Genomic DNA, 22,320 nt, shown 5'->3' with positions numbered 1-22,320 from the left:
TGGAGTTAAGGTGGTTACAGAAAGTCTAGACCTGATCAATAATGAGTGACGTTATGAATATAGAAAATTCATTCATATTGAGTTTTATCACATCACTTAGAAACATCTCAGATTAGTTTAAGTACAATCACTGTGGATTGCCACTATGAAGTCAGACTCAGAAGATATTTTGGACAATGTGATAAAGAGAAAAATAACTCAATATTTGCTAGCAATGTTAAGAACAAAGACAGAAGATCCTCATCTCTGAATTATTTTTACATTATCTGAACAGACAGCATAGTTTCACTGTCACCTACAGGATGCAATCCACAAATTCGCAATATTCAAGAGATTCAAGGTAGAATCGCAAGGAAAGCATCCAGCCCATCAAATCCACACCAGCTTCTTGTAGACAATTTATTCAGTCACATTGTATAGCAAAAATCCATTTCAGAATTTTATTAACTGGCATGAGGCTAAAATTAAAAACTTTAGTTTCCTTCCCTTCAGAGTTTAATGTCTGAGACTACTTAATATTATTTAACTAAAAATTATTAGAATCAGAATTAATACCATGACATGTCATGAACTTTGGTATTTTGCATCAGCAATACATTAAAAAAGCTAAGTTACAGTATAATATATATATAATACAACAAGAGTACGTCTGGGGTGATAGGGGTCTGTAATGATGAATGCTGTCTTTTTGAGGGATCACATTTGAAGATGTCAGTTACATGATAATCTATAGATATGGCCTGAAACCTCTAGTTAAACAATGAATGAATATCCGTAGTTTCTAAAACCACCATTCATGAAAACCACACAAAAAATTCAACATAGTCAAATGCCCTTGACACTGGGCTCATTTATACAGCTCTCCGTTCTTAAAATACATTATTCACAAATCACTTATTAAGGTAAACACATTCAAAATAGTCTACAGACATTATTTGTATAAATCTAGGTATCGTGTGTTATGTGCAATTAGAGATAAGCAGATGACTGTTTCCAGGTCATGCCATTTAATAAAGGTTTGCAGAGAAGGTCACAAGAGCTGCCTGGATTACTCTATCCTCATATTTCCCTCCCTGTAATGACATATCTGTACAGTACTTGTGGTAACTGAGACGAGGAGGTCGCTGTCTGAATCTCTTACACACTCCCTATTCAGGCAGAAAACATTTTGCTGCTGTCATCAAATATACACTCATTAAGTACATCTTCCAGTACTCTTTCCATAAACAAGTCAGTAATGATGTTGAATTAAAGGATACGGACACCATTCAGACCAATGATTATAAATTCATCTAATAGTTGGACAATTCGTTCCTTATCTGGGTCCTTTGAGTATTTCCATCTCACCTGAGAAAATGAATATTTTTAGAGGATAAACATGTGCTCTTGCAGCATGGAAACAGGCTCCCAGGTCCACCAAATCAGTTCACCCATTCACTCTAATTCATTTTACACTAATTCCGTTTTAATCTTCTCACATCCCCATCAATTTCCTCAACGTTCTACCAATTACCCACTCTACAGTGACCAATTAACCTACCAACATAGACAACGTTGTGGGAATGTGGGAAGAATCCTCATGGTCAGAGGAAAGCATGCAAACTCCACTTGGACAAGCACTCAAGGTTACAACTAAAGCCAGTATATCAGAGCTGTGGAGAAGGTGATGGATTAAAAATCTTTTGCTGATAATCACTCATTTCTAACAGTTACTTTACTGCCTGGGATTCAAGCCTGCCACATCGGGAAACTATTGGAAAAACTTTGGTCAATCTCATGAGCTTTCTTGATAGTAATGTATGGAGGAAAAGTGTAAAGGCATCCTTTAGGAAATAATGTAATAAATTATCTGCATTTGATAATGAGCGTGAGCCATTTTGATGAGAAATTCCAATGTTGTTTGTCATATACATTAATGATCTGGATGACGGGGTGGTAAATTGGATTAGTAAGTATGCAGATGATACTAAGGTAGGTGGCATTGTGGATAATGAAGTAGGTTTTCAAAGCTTGCAGAGAGATTTAGGCCAGTTAGAAGAGTGGGCTGAAAGATGGCAGATGGAGTTTAATGCTGATAAGTGTGAGGTGCTACTTTTTGGTAGGAATAATCCAAATAGGACATACATGGTAAATGATAGGGCATTGAAGAATGCAGAAGAACAGAGCGATCTAGGAATAATGGTGCATAGTTCCTTGAAGGTGGAATCTCATGTGGATAGGGTGGTGAAGAAAGCTTTTGGTATGCTGGCCTTTATAAATCAGAGCATTGAGTATAGGAGTTGGGATGTAACGTTAAAATTGTACAAGGCATTGGTAAGGCCGAATTTAGAGTATTGTGTACAGTTCTGGTCACTGAATTATAGGAAAGATGTCAACAAAATAGAGAGTACAGAGAAGATTTACTAGAATGTTACATGGGTTTCAGCACCTAAGTTACAGGGAAAGATTGAACAAGTTAGGACTTTATTCTTTGGAGCGTAGAAGGCTGAGGGGGGACTTGACAGAGATATTTAACATTATGAGGGGGATAGATAGAGCTGACGTGGATAGGCTTTTTCCATTGAGAGTAGGGGAGATTCAAACAAGAGGACATGAGTTGAGAGTTAGGGGGGGCAAAAGTTTAAGGGTAACATGAGGGGTAATTTCTTTACTCAGAGAGTGGTAGCTGTGTGGAATGAGCTTCCAGTAGAAGTGGTAGAGGCAGGTTAGGTATTGTCATTTAAAGTAAAATTGGATAGGTATATGGACAGGAAAGGAATGGACGGTTAGGGGCTGAGTGTGGGTCAGTGGGACTAGGTGAGAGTAAGCATTCAGCACGGACTAGAAGGGCCGAGATGGCCTGTTTCCGTGCTGTAATTGTTATATGGTTAAATTCCAAGACATAATGGTATTTCTTTAATATTGTAGAAATATTAACATCAACTGCATTAGGCATTGAGTGCTCTAATCAACAGTTTAAAGGTGGTTCCAAAGGTTGCTAAGAATTGAAATTTTAGTATTATATTTTTATAGGTTTAGTAAGAGATGTTGTTTCTGATTTTCTGTGGAAACTTCAATTCTCTACAAGTCAGTGTGAGGCCTCTCTGTTTCTCTCCTGTGTACACCAACTCAACCCTACTTGGGTAACAAATGAAGATGTCCCATCCAGCAAGCTAAAATGGGGTATTCAACTGCCAGGTGCTTTAAGTTAAAAAAGGGGACGATCTTACATTTGAAACTTCCTTTCATGACTTCAGGACATCCTTAAATCACATGCAGAGAATAATATTTATTTTTATTTATTGAGAGGCAGCTTGGAAGAGGCCCTTCCAGCCTTTTAGCCACGCCACCCAGCGATCCCATAATCACAGAATAATTTTACAGTGACCAATTCACCTACTAATGGTTACATTTTGGACTGGAAACTGGAGCATTTGGAGAAAACCCACACTTTTGGTTTGTCACCTGAAACACTTAAAAACTTCTACAGATGTACCATGGAGAGCATTCTGACAGGCTGCATCACTGTCTGGTATGGAGGGGCTACTGCACAGGACCGAAAGAAGCTGCAGAAAGTTGTAATATTAGTCATCTCCAACATGCATACTAGCCTCCATAATATCCAAGATATCTTCAAGGAGTGGTGCCTTAGAAAGGTGGCATCCATTATTAAGGACCCCCCTCCCATCACCCTGGACATGCCCACTTCTCATTGTTACAATTAGGAAGGAAGTACAGAAACCTGAAGGCACACACTCAGTGATTCAGAAGCAACTTTCTCCCCCCCTGCAATCCGATTCCTAAATGAACACAATTTCACTTTAAAAAAAAATTCTGCTTTTGCACTATTTTTAACTTAACTATTTAAAAAAAAAAAATATATATATATATATATATATATACACACACACACACACCCTTATTGTAATTGATTTATTTATTTTTTCTATATCATGTATTGCATTGTACTCTTGCCACTAAGTTAACAAATTTCACAGTGTATCCTGGTGATATTAAACAGGATTCTGAATCATTCCCCAGGGAGGACATACAGAGACTCCTTACAGATGAACTCTGAACTCCGACGTCCCACACTGTAAAAGCGTGGTGCTAACCACTTTGCTACCGAGGTGCTCAAATATATTCCAAGCACAAGCATGTAAGAAATGGCTACAAAAATTAGTTTTTTCACTTCAGTGCTGTATTCAATTTATTTGTAGACTGAACTAAATATCTTTGCTGCAGGGTTTCAACCCAAAACATTGACAATTACACACACACACAGACTAAAGATGAAAGATTAGCTTTATTTGACACATGTACATTGAAACATGCAGTGAAATGTGTTGCCTGTTTCAATGACCAACACGTTCTGACGATTAAGCTGGGGCAGTCCACAATTGCTAGTAAGCTTCCGGTTCCACCAGAGTATGCCCACAACTCACAAACCCTTACTTGAAAGTCTCTGGAATGTGGGAGGAAATCAGAGCACCTGGGGGAAACCCACACTGTCAGAGAGAGAAGATTACAGAGAGCAGTGCGAATTGAACCCAGATCAGTGAACACTGCTGTTGTACATTATTGTGCTAACTGCTACACTATTGTACTGCTGTGCCAACAGGTCAAAATGCTGTTTGACTTGCTGAATTCCTCCAGCAGATAGTTCATTGTTGAAATCAAATATAATTTTCTGCTATCTAATTTATATTTCTATGTGTTGAGATATTAGGGGTTGCATGTTCACCACATTAGCATAGTAGTCAGTGGGTCGCCAATGCAGCTTGGGGTGTCAGAGTTCAGAGTTCAATCCCACTGTCTTCTGCAAGGACCTTGTATGTCCTCTCCATTGAATCCATGAGTTTTTCTGTGTACTGTGATTTCCTCCCACAGTCCAAAGATGTACCAGTTAGTAGGTTAATTGGTCATTATAAATTGTCCCTTGATTAAGTTATTTAGGGTTAAATCAGGGCTTGTCGAGGGTTGATGGGTGGCATGGCTTGAAGGGCCAGGATGGCCTATTCCATGCTGTAAAACTTTTAAAAAAAATGTGGCAACAGCTAAATCCTGCAGAAGATAGCAATAAGACAATCTATTAGGCCAGGATACCAAGTCAAATAATCCTTTTGGGATCTTGTCTCGCTTCCTGGAGAAATGATGATGCTCTAGATAGTGGCACCTCTGAAAGTCACTACTCTGGAAGCAGAGATTCAGATTTTTCCTTTGGAGTGGGACACGACTGTCTTGATATTTATTTTGCATGTTTCAGTGGTTACTCACACATCTGAGAATCTTGATCTCATCCTGGGCAGCCTCTGTAAACCCACTTCCACTCTTCGCCACCTTCACTGCCACACATTTATTTTTTCTGTTAGATGTAATACAGAACAACTCTCATTCATTTTGCACCTTTAGTGTAAGTAAAATACAATCAAAAGTATTTGTCAAAGGTTTAGGCAATTCTTCATACAATGACAGTTCATTCTAAATGTAACATAAACTGATCAATCTCGATGCCTCACTAGTGTGGCAGTTGGCACGAAGCTATTACAGCATAGGCGTCAGAGTTCAATTTCAATGTCCTTTGTAAGGAATGTCTGCTTATCCTCCTGTGGAATGTGGTGGTTTTCCCCAAGCCCTCCGGTTTCCTCCCACTCTCCAAAGTCATACCGAGAAGGTTAAAACAACACACACAAAATGCTGGTGGAACACAACAGGCCAGGCAGCATCTATAGGGAGAAGCACTGTCGACGTTTCGGCCCCTCCTGATGAAGGGTCTCGACCCAAAACATCGACAGTGCTTCTCCTTATGGATGCTGCCTGACCTGCTGTGTTCCACCAGTATTGAGTGTGTTTGAATTTCCAGCATCTGCAGATTTCCTCGTGTTTGCCCCAAGAAGGTTAATTGGTCAGTGTACATTGTACCGTGATTAGGTTAGGTTTAAGTCAGGGTTGTCAGAGTTGATGGGCTGTGCACCTTGAAGGGCTGAAAGGGCCTATTCCGTGCTGCATCACAAAATGAAATAAATACAATATTTGTGCATATGTTAATAATCAACAAGAAATATTCCTGCTGCATGACAGCACTTTAGAACTGAGATGAGGAGGAATTTCTTTAGCCAGAAGGTGGTGAATCTGTGGAATTCATTGCCACAGATGCTATGGAGGCCAAGTCTTTGGGTATATTTAAAGTGCAGGTTGATAGGTTCTTGGTTGTTAAGGAGGTCAAAGGTTACAGGGAGAAATTAGAAGAATGGGGTTGAGGGACAATTAACCAACCACGATGAAATGGTGGTGCAGACTCACTGGGCCAAATGGCCTAATTCTGCTCCTATGCCTTGTGGGTTTAATAGTCTTATGTGTTAATCCTAGGCTTTCCAAAGGGAAAACCTAACTTTATTCTACCATTGCTATGTCTGTATTAATAGGAGGCTGATCGCACCATTAATTCTTCTCTAATTCACAATGAGGTGGTGGTGCTGTTTTGTGAAAAATTCCAGGGTTTAGATACAGTGAGGATGAAGTAATGGGGATTAGGTGACTTGGTGGAGAAGCCGAGGGTGTTGCTGTTCTGATGTGCCTGCTGCTATTGTCCTTTTAGGCATTAAAATACATGAGGCTTGGAAGTATTGTAGGAGTAGTATGAGTGAATATGTAAGGTAGGTGGTACACACTCGAGCCAGAATGCATCTGTGGCACAGAGGGGCGTGGGCATGGTGCCAACCAGGAGGGTTGAACTTTCTGTGTGTACTGGAGCTGTATTCACCCAGGCAAGCGGGAAGGATTCTTTCACACACCTGACAATAGACAATAGGTGCAGAAGTAGACCATTCGGCCCCTCGAGTCTGCACCGCCATTCTGAGATCATGGCTGATCATTCACTATCAATACCCAGTCCCTGCCTTGTCCCCATATCCCTTGATTCCCCTATCCATCAGATATCTATCTAGCTCCTTCTTGAAAGCATCCAGAGAATTGGCCTCCACCGTCTTCTGAGGTAGTGCATTCCACACCTCCACAACTCTCTGGGAGAAGAAGCTCTTCCTCAACTCTGTTTTAAATAACTGACCTCTTATTCTCAATCCATGCCCTCAGGTACTGGACTCTCCCATCATCTGGAACATATTTCCTGCCTCAATCCTATCAAATCCTTTAATTATCTTAAACGTTTCAATCAGATCCCCTCTCAATCTCCTCAATTCCAGCGTGTACAAGCCCAATCTCTCCAATCTCTCTGCGCAAGACAGCCCTGCCATCCCAGGAATCAACCTAGTGAATCTACGCTGCACTTCCTCAATTGCCAGAATGTCCTTCCTTAAACCTGGAGACCAAAACTGTACACAATATTCCAGGTGTGGTCTCACCAGGGCCCTGTACAAATGCAAAAGAACATCCTTGCTCTTGTATTCAATTCCCCTTGTAACAAAGGCCAACATTCCATTTGCCCTCTTCACTGCCTGTTGCACTTGCTCATTCACCTTCATTGACTGGTGAACTAGGACTCCTAGGTCTCTTTGCATTTCTCCCTTACCTAACTCGACACCGTTCAGACAATACTCTGCCCTCTTGTTCCAGCTTCCAAAGTGGATAACTTCACATTTATTCACATTGAATGACATCTGCCAAGTATCTGCCCACTCACTCAGCCTATCCAAGTCTCCCTGTATTCTCCTAACGTCCTCTTCGCATGTCACACTGCCACCCAGTTTAGTATCGTCAGCAAACTTGCTGATATAGTTTTCAATGCCCTCATCTAAATCATTGACATAAATCGTAAAGAGCTGTGGTCCCAATACAGAACCCTATGGTACCCCACTAGTCACCTCCAGCCAGTCTGAGAAACACCCATTCACTGCTACCCTTTGCTTTCTATCTGACTTGTTGAAAGTTCAAAGTAAATTTATTATCAAAGTACATATATGTCACTATATACAACTTTGACATTCATTTATATTGCAGGCATACTCAATAAATCCAACAACCATAATAGAACCAATGAAAGACCACACCAAGTGGCCATACTACTAGTGTGCAAAAGAGAACAAACTGTGGAAAGAATGATTAGAAGACAGAAAAAGATAGAAAGAAAAGCAAGCAAGCAATAAATACTGAGGAAATGAGATGTAGAGTCCTTGAAAGTGAGTCCATAGGTTGTGATAACATTTCTGTGGTGGAGCAAGTGAAGTTATGTACTGGGCCCAGGACAGATCCTCTGAAGGGATAACACCAAGGTTGCTGGCCCTTTCCACCTCTGATCCCCCGATGACGACTGGTTCATGGACCTCTGGTTTCCTCCTCCTGAAGTCAGTAGTTAGCTTCTTGATGCTGCTGACATTGAATGAGGTTGATGCTGTGACACCACTCAGCCAAATTTCCCTCCTACGTGCTGATTCATCAGCACCTTTAGTTTATCCTACAATAGTGGTGTAATCAGCAAACTTGAATATGGCACTGGAGCTGTGCTTAGCCACACAGTCATGAATGTAAAGTGAGTAGAGCAGAGGACTGAGCACACAGCCTTATGATGCACCTGTGCCAATGGACAGAGTGGAGAAGATGTTGTTGCCAATCCAAACTGACTGGGGTCTGCAAGTGAGGGAACTGAGGATCCAGTTGCATAAGGAGGTATTGAAGTCAAGGTCTTTCAGCAAAATGAATAGTCTTGAGGGGATGATAGCAGTGAATGCAGAACGGTAGATGATAAAGAGCATCTTTGCTATCCAGATGTTTCAGGGTTGAGTGAACAGCCTTGTGACTTGTGGGAAGATTCTGCCATGTTGGGGAGTGAATCAGTCACTGCATAATTCCCAGGTTTTTTTTAAACCTGCTTTTGGAGTTTTAGTGTTTTACTATATCACCCTCCTGGCATTACAAATATCTAGAAAATCAACAGTTGATTCTGGTTAATTGGGGTACCTGTTTATTTGGGACAGCTCTTAAAGAACAAAACCTAATTGAGAAAATTGCTGAGATTCCCTTTATTTGGGACACTGTGCCCCATGTTTGGGGCAGGAGACAGTTGCCGAAAAAGTTCTAACTGGCATCAGTCAGGTGTACTGGTGTGGCCATCAGACACTACACTGTGCTTAGAGCGAACAGTATTTAAATAGCACCAGTTGCATGTGCTTGTGCTCAAAAAGCAGTGATTTTTCTCACTAACAGTTGGGGAGAAATAAGCAGCAAGACAATTTGGAACTATTTTGCTTACTGCGGTTTCAAACATTCAGGTTTGGAGATGCCAAAAAAGGCTGGGAGTGAAAATGAGGTGATTTCACTACTTCAATAAGTTTGGAACTATGAATATTCTGAAGGTACCAGCAATAATCTTGAATGTAATGAAGAATGGGGGATGCAATTGTCAAAAGCATTGTACGAAGACAGCCTATCATCTGTACTTGGTGTCTGCGCTGATTTTGTTCATTGCGTACACTGGACAAATTCCTCCATCAAAAACCATTAGAAACTAACACACAGTTCTAAAGTACTGTAGTACTAGATTTTTAATTTGTTCTGTATTTCATTTAAATAAATAACTTGTTACTCAGTTTTTCTTTTTTTGTTTTTACTGTTTCCATGAAACTTCGACACATTGGGGCAGCCCCTTAATTGGGCCAAGATGTACTGGTCCCACTGTGCCCCCATTAACCAGAATCCACTGTAAGTGCCATAAAACCAGAGCTGGTCAAAGCTTGAGATTTGGACAGTGAGTAGAGTGGTTTATCTCTTAAATGAAAGAGCATGATTTTGCATCAATGCGCAAGAAGTTGCAACCATCCAGCTCAAAGGAATCTTTTTGATCAGCAGTCCACAAACTAAGAACAGACAACGGTTATGTCCATGTGCACTAGATAGACAATATTACACTGTTAGTCATTGTCAAGATATATCCCTGTTTTCCCTTCCTCCTGAACTTAGAGCTTCAAAGGCCAAGTTTAACATCATCTGGTCATATCTTTTATTACTTTTATCCTTCATGGTATTTTGTACAGTACACCTTAACTACCTATCTTGGTTCAATAATTTGGGATGCTGTGATTACCATATTACAGCTGATATAAAGGGAATTGGATACTTACAGCAGATCCAAACAAAGCCAGACTGTGGAGTAAAAACCCCATCCCAACTTTCTCATTACTTGATATCTTCCATTAAAAATGTCTCCTAACTTCACTGGATGGTAACCTCCTGTAAAGAAGATTGTTACACTCATATCAGCATTTATAAAAGGAAAATCATTAAAACATCCTGTGCAGAGAAACAGTATTTCTCCTTCACATATGAATGAACATGAATTCATGGATCCATCCCTAAATTAACTTTCATGATATGATTGAAATAGTTTTATTTCATCTGTTATTAACATTGAATCATGAATCACAGTAATACACGCAAACTGCTGGAGGAAATTAGCGGATCAGGCAGCATCTATGGAAATGAATAAACAGTTGATGTTTTGGACCAAGACGCTTTATCAGGACTGGAAAGGAAGTGGGAACATATCAAAGTAAAAAGGTGGGAGGAGGGGAAGGGGGGACAAGTTAGCAAGAGATAGTTGAAGCCATGTTGGTGGAAAAGGTAAAGGGCTGGAGAAGAAGGAACCTGATAGGAGAGCAGAGCAGATAATAGGAGAAAGGGAAGTAGGAGAGGACCCAGGGGAGGTGATAGGCAGGTAAGAAGAGGTAGGGGGCCAGAGTGGGGAATAGAAGGGGAGGGGAGGGACTTTTTTTAAAAAAAACTGGGAGAAATCAATATTCATGTCATCAGGTTAATCAGACAGAACTATAAGGTGTTGCTCCAGCACCTTGAGAACTCCCTCATCGCGGCATGGACCACCATATCAGAATGGGAATGGGAATAGGAATTAAAATAGTTGGCCCCTGGGGAATTCTGCTTTTAGTGAATGGAGTGGAGGTGCTTGACAAGGCAGTTCCCTAATTTACGTCAGGTGAATAGCAGCAAGTTATTGAGATCGATCCAAATGTGGATTACAAGTGCCCCAATACCAATTATACTTTTTAAAAGGTTGCTTTCTCTATTTAATGTTGTCTAGTATATCACATACTAGGCATGAAATTTTGTGACAAACTAGCCAGGCAAATTGTCATTTACTGAATATCAACTCTGCAGTTTGTATCCTACAGGAATAAATCAAATTGCAATCAACTATCAATATTTTCCAGGCAAATAAATATACTGAAGCAAAATGAAACATGAAGTCACATTGCACACTTTTAAACAAATCGTGCCAGCTCAACGAGACTGGGAGTTTATTGCTGAGCATTAGATTTGGAGTATCCAACTATAAAAATATTCACAAAGTTCACAGAAATTAATGAAGTTACTTATACAATAGCTGATATAAAAACAGAGAAAGCTGGAAAAACACAGCAGGTTGCAATGTATAATCTGCAATTGGCCCTACAATTTTAAAAATGATTGAGTGAAAGAATAACAATTCCTAAAGATAACTTCCCTGGCTTCTCTTCGGTTTTAATGGAAGTGCAAATCAAGATTACAAAGCCTGCTGCTCCTGTCTGAACTCTCACCCCTCACCTGCATGCTTACTGACCAGCATTGGCTCCCATTTCATCAACTCCTTAGTTGTAAAGTTCTCTCACCTTGTTTTCAGATCCCTCTGTGTGTTTGCCCTTCCTATCTCTGAAATGACCTCATATTAAATTGTCTCCCGATTTCCATTCTAGGGCTTTCAAATGCCAATAATAGGAATCAGCTTGCCCCGCACACAGGAAAGAGAAGACGACTGTAAAATGTCATGTGGTATATTATCAGTTTTGCTCAGTTTTCTTTTAACATGCAACTGGTCCAAGAGTAAAATCCACCCCCAAGTCCTTTTCCATGGAGCGCTGCCACAAGAAATCAGCATCCATCATGAAAGACCACCCCCCCCCCCCCCCCAGCATCCAGGGCATGCCTTCTTCTTGCTATTCCTATTGGGAAGGAGGTACAGGAGCCTCAAGTCCCATACCATCAGGTTGAGGACAGGTACTTCCCCACAGCCATCAGGCTCCTGATCCAGCATGGATAACATCACTCAGTACTACCCCGAATCCATGTTTTCAGTATTGTTTTTATTTGCAGCACATTTTGTCTTCTTTTGCATATTGGTGCCAGTCTGTTCGTTTTTCACAAAATTCTATTGTATTTCCTTTTTCCTGTAAATGCTTGTAGGAAAATGAATCTCAAGGTAGAATATAGTAACATATATGTACTTTGATAATAAGTTTACTTTACTTAAGTGCTCTTTGAAAATGTGGTTATTACCTAACTGTAACCCATGGCTCACCAATGCAGTACTCCGTTGGGTCTTCCTCTCCCTCCTCAACAAACTGCCTTGACATATTGACGACTCAACTCGTGCTCTTGGCCAGGAACCTCTTGTCGTTTATATTGGAATTAGAATGCTTCAGTAATCACACAAACAGGAACATACTCTGCAAGGCAATTAGATCACAGGTTTCTCAGTGCAGAATTCTAGATGATTGGTTGCTGGAACCATAGCAGGACAGAAATGGTGTTCTTTATCTCTAGCTGTACAGAATATATTCATATTACAATATTGTGGGTGTGAGTTAAATCTGTGAGATTAATGTACAGTTTAGTATTTATATCATGGATGATTAATTCACCAAACTGTTGCACAAGAAAAGAATATAATACGCAGAAAGTATAATAATAATAATCAGGAATTTATGTATGTATGATATTTCACATCTCTATGTTGTTCTTGGAGACATGAATTATGTTGAGCATTGATTTTCAGCAGAGTGAGACTAAAACCAGAAGTCACAGGTTAAGGGTGAAGCATGAAATACTTCAGGGGAACCTGTGTGAGGGTGTGGAAAGAGTTGCCAGCAGAATTGTTCGATACAGGTTCAATTTCAACATTCAAGAGAAATTTGAGTAAGTACGTGGATGGGAGAGATACATCGAACATTGAGCATACAATGGAACAGCACTGGATCATACCCTTTGGCCCAGAATGTTTTGCCAAACAAATTAGTAATCAAATGGCTAACTAAACTAATCCCTCCTGACTACACAGTGTCCAAATCCCTCCACTTCCCTCACATTCATGTGTCTATCTGTTAGTCTTGCCCTCAACAGTCTTTTTACATTCGACAAGGTGCAACTCTTGGCATTTTGCCGGGTTAAACTCCATCTGCCATTTCTCTGCTCAGATCTGGAAATGATCTATATCCTGCTGATTTTTTTTTGCCAGTCATCTACACTATCACCGATCTTCGTATCGCCTGCAAACTTAATAAACCAATCATCAACAGCTTCATCTAGAATACTTAGTTACATCACAGACAGCAGATACCTGCGGAACACCACTAATAACACACCTTCAGCTAGACTAAGCCCTTTTGACCACTACTCTGTCTTCTGTGGGTATGCAGTGCTATGGTCCGGGTGTGGGTCAATAGGACCAGGCAGAATAACCTGTTTCCGTGCTGTAGTGCTCTGTAACTCTACCAGTTTCCTTTTCTCCAGTCTTATGATCTCAAGCATCACTTTTGGCCCTGTATTCCACTGCAATCTGCTGTCTTGCCTGAAAGTGTTCTACCATCTGAATTGAAATGCCAACCATCCAGAACATCTTATTCTCCTAAACAGCAAACCTGACCACTCCACCCATCCTGTCGAGGTAAAACTTGAGATGATCAGCTCTAAGATGATCAGATATCCTGTCATTGCATTCCTGTCTGAAGGATGTCATGTAAAACTAACATCACCAGCCTCAGTTCCTTCACTAAGCCCACACTTCAGCTCCCCCAACTCAGTCACATCATCAAACCATTCTCAGACTACCTTGTTTTGTGCTTTTTCAAGGTTTCAAAGTCATTCAACAAATTAAATGTTCATTTTACACTACAGGTGCTTGTTAATACAAATATCCAATCATGTGGCAGCAACTCAATGCATAAAACAATGCAGACATGGTCAAGAGGTTCAGTTGTTGTTCAGACCAAACATATTTAGACCTCTGTCTCGCCCATTCAATAGGTTTCAATGAGATTACCCCCCTCATCCTTCTAAAGTCCAGCAAGTGTAGACCCAGAGCCATCAAAAACTCCTCATACATTAATCCATTCAATCCTGGAATCATTCTCATGGACCTCCTCCATTGCCAGTACATCTTTATTTGGGGGTCAAAATTGCTCACAGTACTCCAAGTTCAGCTTTATTTGATTTTAACTGTGAATTGACAAGTTTATTCTTTCCCATTTTCTATGGGAACTGGAACTGGATGTACTTGATTAATCACCAGCAGAAAACAGTCCAACCGCCTGCCCTTACTGACGGATGATATTAGGCACAAAGTAGACATGGGTGGAGAAGCACAGACACATCTGTCCCTTGGACACTTCTTCAAGCAACTGATGATCAGGGAATTGTTTTCTAGGGGTCACAGCTACAGAAGAATGAACAAAGTTTTATTGAGTAAGTATGAAGTAAAAAAAGTTAACATATGTTGAATTTTATAATAACTGCACTGTCACAACAGTGCATTTTATCATTAAGTGTACCCGTTGTATTTTCCCGGGAGCAATTTGTTGCTACAGAAACAATTTCTATCTTAGAGACAGGAAAAGAAACCAGGATTCAGTCTCTATGACAACCATCCTTTCTTAAGTGATGGCAAAGCTTTTAATGAACTGAGTTACTCAACAGAATCTTTGAGAAAGTAGCCTCAGTACCTGGAAATCAAATAAAGCTAGGATCTTTGAAATATTGTCACAATTAATATAATAAATAGTGGGTTCTGCTCAAGTTCTATTACTTCAGCTAAAACTAATGATATGGTATGGTATTAATAGTTCATATTGTTATTGTGGTCATTTTAATGTAAATAATTGGAACTCATTCAAAACTTCCATTTATTTCCTTTTGCAACTTTAATTAGATTCAGTCTCTGAGTGCATTTGTCATCTTATAGAAAATTAGGGGCCATTCTATACTTTAGAGGAGGGAATAAGGTTTTGATTTATGCCATAAATGAACCAGAAATCAGGTTTCACTTATCTATGGTAATTTAACATAAGATTTACAGATAACAAAACAATCATCATTTTAGCTTGTGACTCAGTGCATAATATCCTTTCGATCGAGGACCAGGTTCTAATATGTTGGTGTAGCAACAGAAATCATTTTATATAATTACTCCTCCCTGATGTAAGCTACAGATGGGCGAGTTATTTCCCCGGTAACTGATCTGAGGTGTTCAAAGTAGCTTGTGTTACTCAGAAGTGCATGGTCATTGGCTAATATTAAAAACATCGAGTCCATTACTGTGTGGTTTGGAGCCGCCACCAAGCAGGATAGAACCAGACTACAGCGCACAGTGAGGACTGCCGAGCGCATCATTGGAGCCTCCCTGCCCTCTATTGTGGACCTGTACTCTTCCAGGTTGAAGAAGAGGGCGGGGATCATAAAGGACTCCTTCCATCCTGCACATGGACTGTTTGAACTGCTTCCGTCTGGTAGGCGCTTCAGATCCCTCCAGACTAAGACTAATAGGCACTGGAGAAGTTTTTTCCCTACTGCGGTCACTTTGCTGAACAGTTAACTGCCGGTTAACTGTCGGCTAACTATTACTTGGATTGCACTACTTGTATGTAATCTATATTTTCATTTATATTTATCATTATTATTGTTATGAGCAGAGAGACAACATCTGCCGGAAGTAAATTCCTTGTATGTGCACAGGTACTTGGCGATTAAAGTCTGATTCTGATTTTTTTTTAATTTATTTAGAGGTACAGTGCAAAATAGGCCCTTCTGGCCCTTTAAGATGCACAACCCAGCAATGAACAAATTAACCCTAACCTAATCATGGGATAATTTACAATGACCAACTTGGGAGGAAGACTGAGGGCCTGGAGAAACTCCATGCATTCCACAGGGAGGACATACAGACTCCTTACAGAGGATGCCGGGATTGAACTGCAAATTCCGGTCCACCAAGCTGTAATAGTGTTGTGCTAACTGCTACATTACCGTGGCACTGATCATGATGATACTGCGAGGAATCAGAGTTTTATCATCATTAACAGTACAACATCTTTTGTGGTTCAGATTATTGTGACAGGATATGGGCGTCATCAGCATTAAATACCTTTCTTTAATTACTCCTGAAATGAATAGTTTACCAGGCAATTTCATCAGCCATTTAAGTACCAACAATAAGTAATCAGGTTATCTTCCTGTATTCTCTTGATCCTTTTCATTGCAGTGGAAAAGAGAAGGAGGAAGGATGTTACATTATTTAAATAAAAGTACTACCAACTGAAACAGCAAGGGGTAAATATCCACCAGTGACACATAATAGAAACACAGCAAGATTAACAGGTACAAACTGCAAACAATAATGATCAATTATCTTTCTAGTGAAATACCCTCAGATGTGTCACAAGGACACTATTAAAGAATTTAACCGTGAACCTCATGACAAGATCTTCAAAGTTCTAAGTAGGTTTATTATCAACATCACCACGTACAATCCTGAGGTTCCTTTTGGTAGTTTAGAGATACCTTTAGGATTGATGTCCAAAAACTTGAACACAGAAATAAGAGTAAATAAGATACAAGGATCACCATAAAGAACATAAGAAGTTTTGAAAGCAGAGCGATTTTCTAAACTTTTGAAAGGGCTTCAGTGATAACGCATCGAGGTTCGGCCAGTTACTTGTGAAAAATAGGAATTGGAAGTATGTCTGCGAGACCGGTGTTCTGTGATGGGTGTAAGATGTGGGGAGTCCGGGAGACTCCCACCCACACGGCCACATCTGTGCCAGGTGCATCGAGCTGCAGCTCCTTAGGGACGGGGTTAGGGAACAGGAGATGCAGCTCGGTGACCTTTGCCTGGTCAGGAAGAGCGAGGAGGTGATAGAGAGGAGTTATAGGCAAGTAGTCACACCGGGGCCTCGGGAGACAGATAAGTGGGTAACAGTCAGGAGAGCGAAGGGCAAGAGTCAGATACTACAGAATACTACTGTGGCTGTCCCTCTTAATAATAAGTACTCTTGCTTGAGTACTGTTGGGGGCGGGGGGGGTACAGCTTACCTGGGGGAAGCAACAGTGGCCGTGCCTCTTGCACAGAGTCTGGCCCTGTGGCTCAGAAGGGTAGGGAAGGGAAGAAGGAGGCAGTAATGATAGGGGACTCTGTAGTCAGGGGGTCAGACAGGCAATTCTGTGGATGCAGGAAGAAAACACGGATGGTAGTTTGCCTCCCAGGTGCCAGGGTCTGGGATGTTTCTGATCTCGTCCAAGATATCCTGAAGTGGGAAGGTGAACAGCCAAAGGTCATGGTATATATTAGTACCAACAACATGGGTAGGAAAAGGGAGGAGGTCCTGAAAGCAGACTACAGGGAGTCAGGAAAGAAGCTGAGAAGCAGGACCACAAGGGTAGTAACCTCAGGGTTACTGCCTGTTCCATGTGACAGTGAGCATAGGAATAGAGTGAGGTGGAAGAGGTGGCTGAGGGATTGGAGCAGGGGGCACAGATTCAGATTTCAAAGAATCTAAGGTCAGGTTTAATGTCAGAGAAATGTATAGAATATACATCCTGAAATGCTTTTTGTTTGCATTGATTTCTGGATCAATGGGACCTCTTTTGGGGCAGATGTGACCTGGACAATAAGAATGGGTTGCATTTGAATGCAAGGAGGACAAATATCCTGGCAGGTAGGATAAGGCGATTGGTGAGAGTTTAAACTAGAATTGCTGGGGGGTGGGAACTGAATTGAAGAGACGGAGGAAAGGGCAGTTGGCTCACAAATACAGAAAGCTTGTAGGCAGTGAGAGGGAGGATAGGAGGGTGATAGAGAAGGGATGTGCTCAGGCTAATGGTTTGAGATGTGTCTATTTTAATGCCAGGAGTATCATGAACAAAGCAGATGAGCTTAGAGCGTGGATCAACACTTGGAGCGTTGATATAGTGGCCATTACAGAGACTTGGATGGTGCAGGGGCAGGAATGGCTATGTAGAGCACCAGGTTTTAGATGTTTCAGAAAGGACAGGAAGGGAGGCAAAAGAGGTGGGAACCTGGCACTGTTGATCAGAGATAGTGTCACAGCTACAGAAAAGGAGAAAGCCATAGAGGGATTGTCTACTGAGTCTCTGTGGGTGGAAGTCAGAAACAGGAAGGGTTCAATAACTGTACTGGGTGTTTTTTTTTTATAGAGCACCCAATAGTAAAAGGGACATCGCGGAGCAGGTAGGGAGACAGATCCTGGAAAGGTGCAATAATAACAGGGTCTTTGTGGTGGGAGATTTTAATTAATTTCCCAAATATTGATTAGCATCTCCCTAGAGTGAGAGGTTTAGATGGGGTGGAGTTTGTTAGGTGTGTTCAGGAAGGTTTTCTGACACAGTATGTAGATAAGCCTACAAGAGGAGAGGCTGTACTTGATCTGGTATTGGGAAATGAACCTGGTCAGGTGTCAGATCTCTCAGTGGGAGAGCATTTTGGAGATAGTGATCACAATCCCATCTCCTTTACCATAGCATAGGAGAGGGATAGGAGCCGACAAGTCAAAAGAACATTTAACTGGAGTAAGGGGAAATATGAAGCTATCAGGCAGGAACTTGGATGCATAAATTGGGAGTAGATGTTCTCAGAGAAATGTGGCAAATATTCAGGGGATATTTAAGAGGCATTCTGCATAGGTATGTTCCAATGAGACAGGGAAAGGATGGGTACAGGAACCATGATATACAATGGCTGTAGAAAATCTAGTCAAGAAGAAAAGCTTACGAATGGTCCAAAAAACTAGGTAATGATAGAGATCTAGAAAATTATAAGGCTAGCAGGAAGGAGCTTAAGAATGAAATTGCTAGAAGGGGCCATGAGAAGGCCTTGGCAAAGCAGGATAAGGAAAACCCCAGGGTATTCTACCAGTATGTGAAGAGCAAGAGAATAAGACGTGAGAGAATAGGACCAATCAAGTATAACAGTGGAAAAGTGTGTATGGAACCGGTGGAGGAGGCAGAAGTACTTAATAAATACTTTGCTTCCGTAATCACTACTGAAAAGGACCTTGGCAATCGTAGCGATGACTTACAGCGGACTGAAAAGCTTGAGCATATAGACATTAAGAAAAAGGATGTGCTGAAGCTTTTGCAAATGTTGAAGATGTTGCTTCCTTATTCAAGATAGGGAATGGAGATTGCCCAGGAAATTATAGACCAGTGAGTCTTACTTCAGTGGTTGGTAAGTTGATGGAGAAGATCCTGAGAGGCAGCATTTATGAACACTGGGAGAGATGATTAAGAATAGTCAGCATGGTTTTGTCAAAGGTAGGTCACGCCTTACAAGCCTGATTGAATTTTTTTGAGGATGTGACTAAGCACATTGATGAAGGTAGAGCCGTAGATGTAGTGTATATGGATTTCAGCAAGGCATTTGATAAGGTACCCCACGCAAGGCTTATTGAGAAAGTAAGGAGGCATGGGATCCATGGGGACGTTATTTTGTGGATCCAGACTTGGCTTGCACACAGAAGGCAAAGAGTGGTTGTAGATGGGTCATATTTTGCATGGAGGTCGGTGACCAGTGGAGTGCCTCAGGGATCTGTTCTGGGACCCTTCTCTTTGTGATTTTTATAAATGACTTAGATGAAAAAGTAGAAAGGTGGGTAGTAAGTTTGCTGATGACACAAAGGTTGGAGATGTTGTGGATAATGTGGAGGGCTGTCAGAGTTAAAGCAGGACATAACTGGGCTGAGGAGTGGCAGACAGAGCCCAACCCAGATAAGTATGAGGTGGTTCATTTTGGTAGGTCAAATATGATGGCAGAATATAGTATTAATGGTAAGACTCTTGGCACTGTGGAGGATCAGAGAGATCATAGGACACTCAAAGCTGCTGTGCAGGTTAACTTAAGAAAGCATATGGTGTATTGGCCTTCATCTACCGTGGGATTGAGTTCAAGAGACGTAAGGTAATGTTACAGCTTTATAGGACCCTGGTCAGACCCCACTGTGTTCAGTTCCGGTCTCCTCACTACCGGAAGGATGTGGACACCATAAAAAGGGTGCAGAGGAGATTTACAAGGATATTGCTTGTATTGGGGAGAATGCCCTATGAGAATAGGTTGAGTGAACTCATCCTTTTCTCCTTGGGGTGGCAGAGGATGAGAGGAGACTTGACAGAGGTATGTAAGATGATGAGAGGTATTGATCATGTGGATAGTCTGAGACTTTTTCCCCCAGGCTGAAGTGGCTAACATGAGAGGACACAGTTTCAAGGTGCTTTGAAGTAGGTACAGAGGAGACATCAGGAGTAAGTTTTTTTTTAAAACACAGAGTGGTGATTGCATGGAATGGACTGCCAGAGACAGTGGTGGAGGCAGATACAATAGGGTCTTTTTAAGAGATTCTTGGATAGGTACATAGAGCTTAGAAAAATGGAGGGCTATGGGTAACCCTCAGTAATTCCTAAAGTAAGTACATGTTCTGCACAGCATTGTGCTGTAGGCTTTCTATGTTTCTAAGTTTTTCAACTTCCCTTCTGCCTGTGGTTTGCCTCCAGCAAAGATGGAATTTAAAAAAAATACTAGAAAACACCCATTATAGCTGAAGGAAATGCAATGGGGCTATTTGGTAACCTGGAACACACTGATAGTCAGTGCTCATTTGCCTCTTCTTGTGGTTATGTATGGGCGCAAGGTACAGGGAAAATCTTTCCTAGTGTACCTCCAAGTCGCTGCATGAAATATGTAGTCAATCAGTCTGCTGAGAGAAGAAGTGTTAGAATTTGATTCTGGATTCTGCACTGGTCGTCTCAATGACAGAGATAGAGAGGGAAGGCAAGAGGTGGATATACTGACTATCCAATTTCTCAGTGTGGTGCTCTGTCTGAATATTTTCACATCAACAAGGGATCAGTGAACAGCTTGCATTGCAGCTCTTCATTCCTTTTAGTGGCCTCCACATTTTATATAGCTTCAGGCTCTACAGGAAAAAAGCAGCAAGCAAAACTAATTGTCAGCTCACCTTCAGCATGTCCAGAGAGTGAAGCAGGTTTCAGGTTATACTAATCCCTAACCAAAGAATTCCTGCAATTTACAGATGGGAAAGAGACTGTTTGATCCATGACATCTGAACTACCAACTTGGTGATCTCCAGTTTCCTGGAAACAACTGCTGTATAAGATGCACTTCAAGCTGCTTGGTATGCCCAGTGTTTAACTCTTTGCTTCTCAGTGTATGCAAAAGAAGCAGGTGTAGAACTGATGCGTTAGGCCATAGGATATAAGTGCAGTATGAGGCTACTCGAGGCATCGTATCAGCTCCACCATTCCATCATGGCTGACCTATCATCCCATTCAGCTCCGTTCCCCTAGTTCTGCCCTTAAGCTTTGATGCCTTGTCTAATCAAGAACCTATCAATGTCTGCTTTAAATATACTCAATGACTTAGCCTTCATAGATTCACCACCCTCCGGCTAAAGAAATTCCTCCTCATCTCTGTTCTAAGTGGACGTTCCTCTATTCTGAGGCTGAGCTCTCAGGTCCTAGACTCAGCTAAAGCAGGAAACATCCTCACCACATCCACTATATCTCGATCTTTCAATATTCAATAGGCTTCGATCAGATGCCCCCTCATCCTTCTGAAATCCAGAGTTTTGCATGCCTTACCACTGTTTATCACAGAAAGCACCCTACCTGGATGCATTATGGTTTACTGTGGCAACTGTTCAACACGTGACTGCAAGAATCCAGAGAGTTATTGACACAGCTCAGCATATCAAGGAAACCAGCCTCTCCTTCATGAACTGTCTCAGTAAAGCAGTCAGCAAAATCACCCCAGGAAGTCTCTATTGGTCAGAAGATTGAGAAGCCTGAAAGCATGTATCACAACAAGACAATAAATGGTTTGCTACCATGATAAGCTGGACTCAACCTCACACTCTACTTCATTGTGACCTTGTACCATACTGCCTACCTACACTGCCCTTTGTCCATAGCTGTTAAAGTGTACTCTGAGTTCTATTCAAGGAGCAGTGCCTCAGAAAAGCAGCTTCCATCATCAAGGACCCCCTCCGCCCAGGACTTGCCCTCTTCTCATTGTTATCAGGTAGGAGGTACAGAAGCCTGAAGGCACACACTCAAGAACAGCGTTTTCCTCTCCGCCTTCCAATTTCTAAATGGACATTGAACCAATGAACACTACCTCATTAAGTCGAGATGTTGGTAAGACCTCAGACAAAGTCAGGAATCAAAAGGCTGAGCATGGTGTGACTAGTGTCCTGAGCTGCATATATTTCAATGCAAGAAATATCGGAGGAAAGGCGGGTAACGGTGCTGGAGACGAGG

General features: G+C 41.3%; 1 protein-coding gene across 1 annotated transcript in view; it reads right to left on the bottom strand.

Annotated features, from left to right (window-relative positions):
- The window catches only part of LOC132378068 (SRSF protein kinase 3-like), a 56,557-nt gene that overhangs the window by 19,967 nt on the left and 14,270 nt on the right, over nt 1-22,320 (bottom strand). The window contains exons 3-6 of the mRNA XM_059944775.1: nt 12,281-12,428; nt 10,053-10,161; nt 5,257-5,344; nt 1,260-1,347 (exon numbers count right to left, since the gene is read on the bottom strand). Coding sequence (XP_059800758.1) covers nt 1,260-1,347; nt 5,257-5,344; nt 10,053-10,161; nt 12,281-12,335 — 340 coding nt within the window. The 5' untranslated portion in view covers nt 12,336-12,428. The remainder of the gene's footprint in view (nt 1-1,259; nt 1,348-5,256; nt 5,345-10,052; nt 10,162-12,280; nt 12,429-22,320) is intronic.

Source organism: Hypanus sabinus, chromosome 19, assembly GCF_030144855.1.
Source record: "Hypanus sabinus isolate sHypSab1 chromosome 19, sHypSab1.hap1, whole genome shotgun sequence".
Lineage (NCBI taxonomy): Eukaryota > Metazoa > Chordata > Chondrichthyes > Myliobatiformes > Dasyatidae > Hypanus > Hypanus sabinus.
The sequence above is the reverse complement of the archived record's forward strand: the minus strand, read 5'-3'. Positions and strand labels throughout refer to the sequence as shown.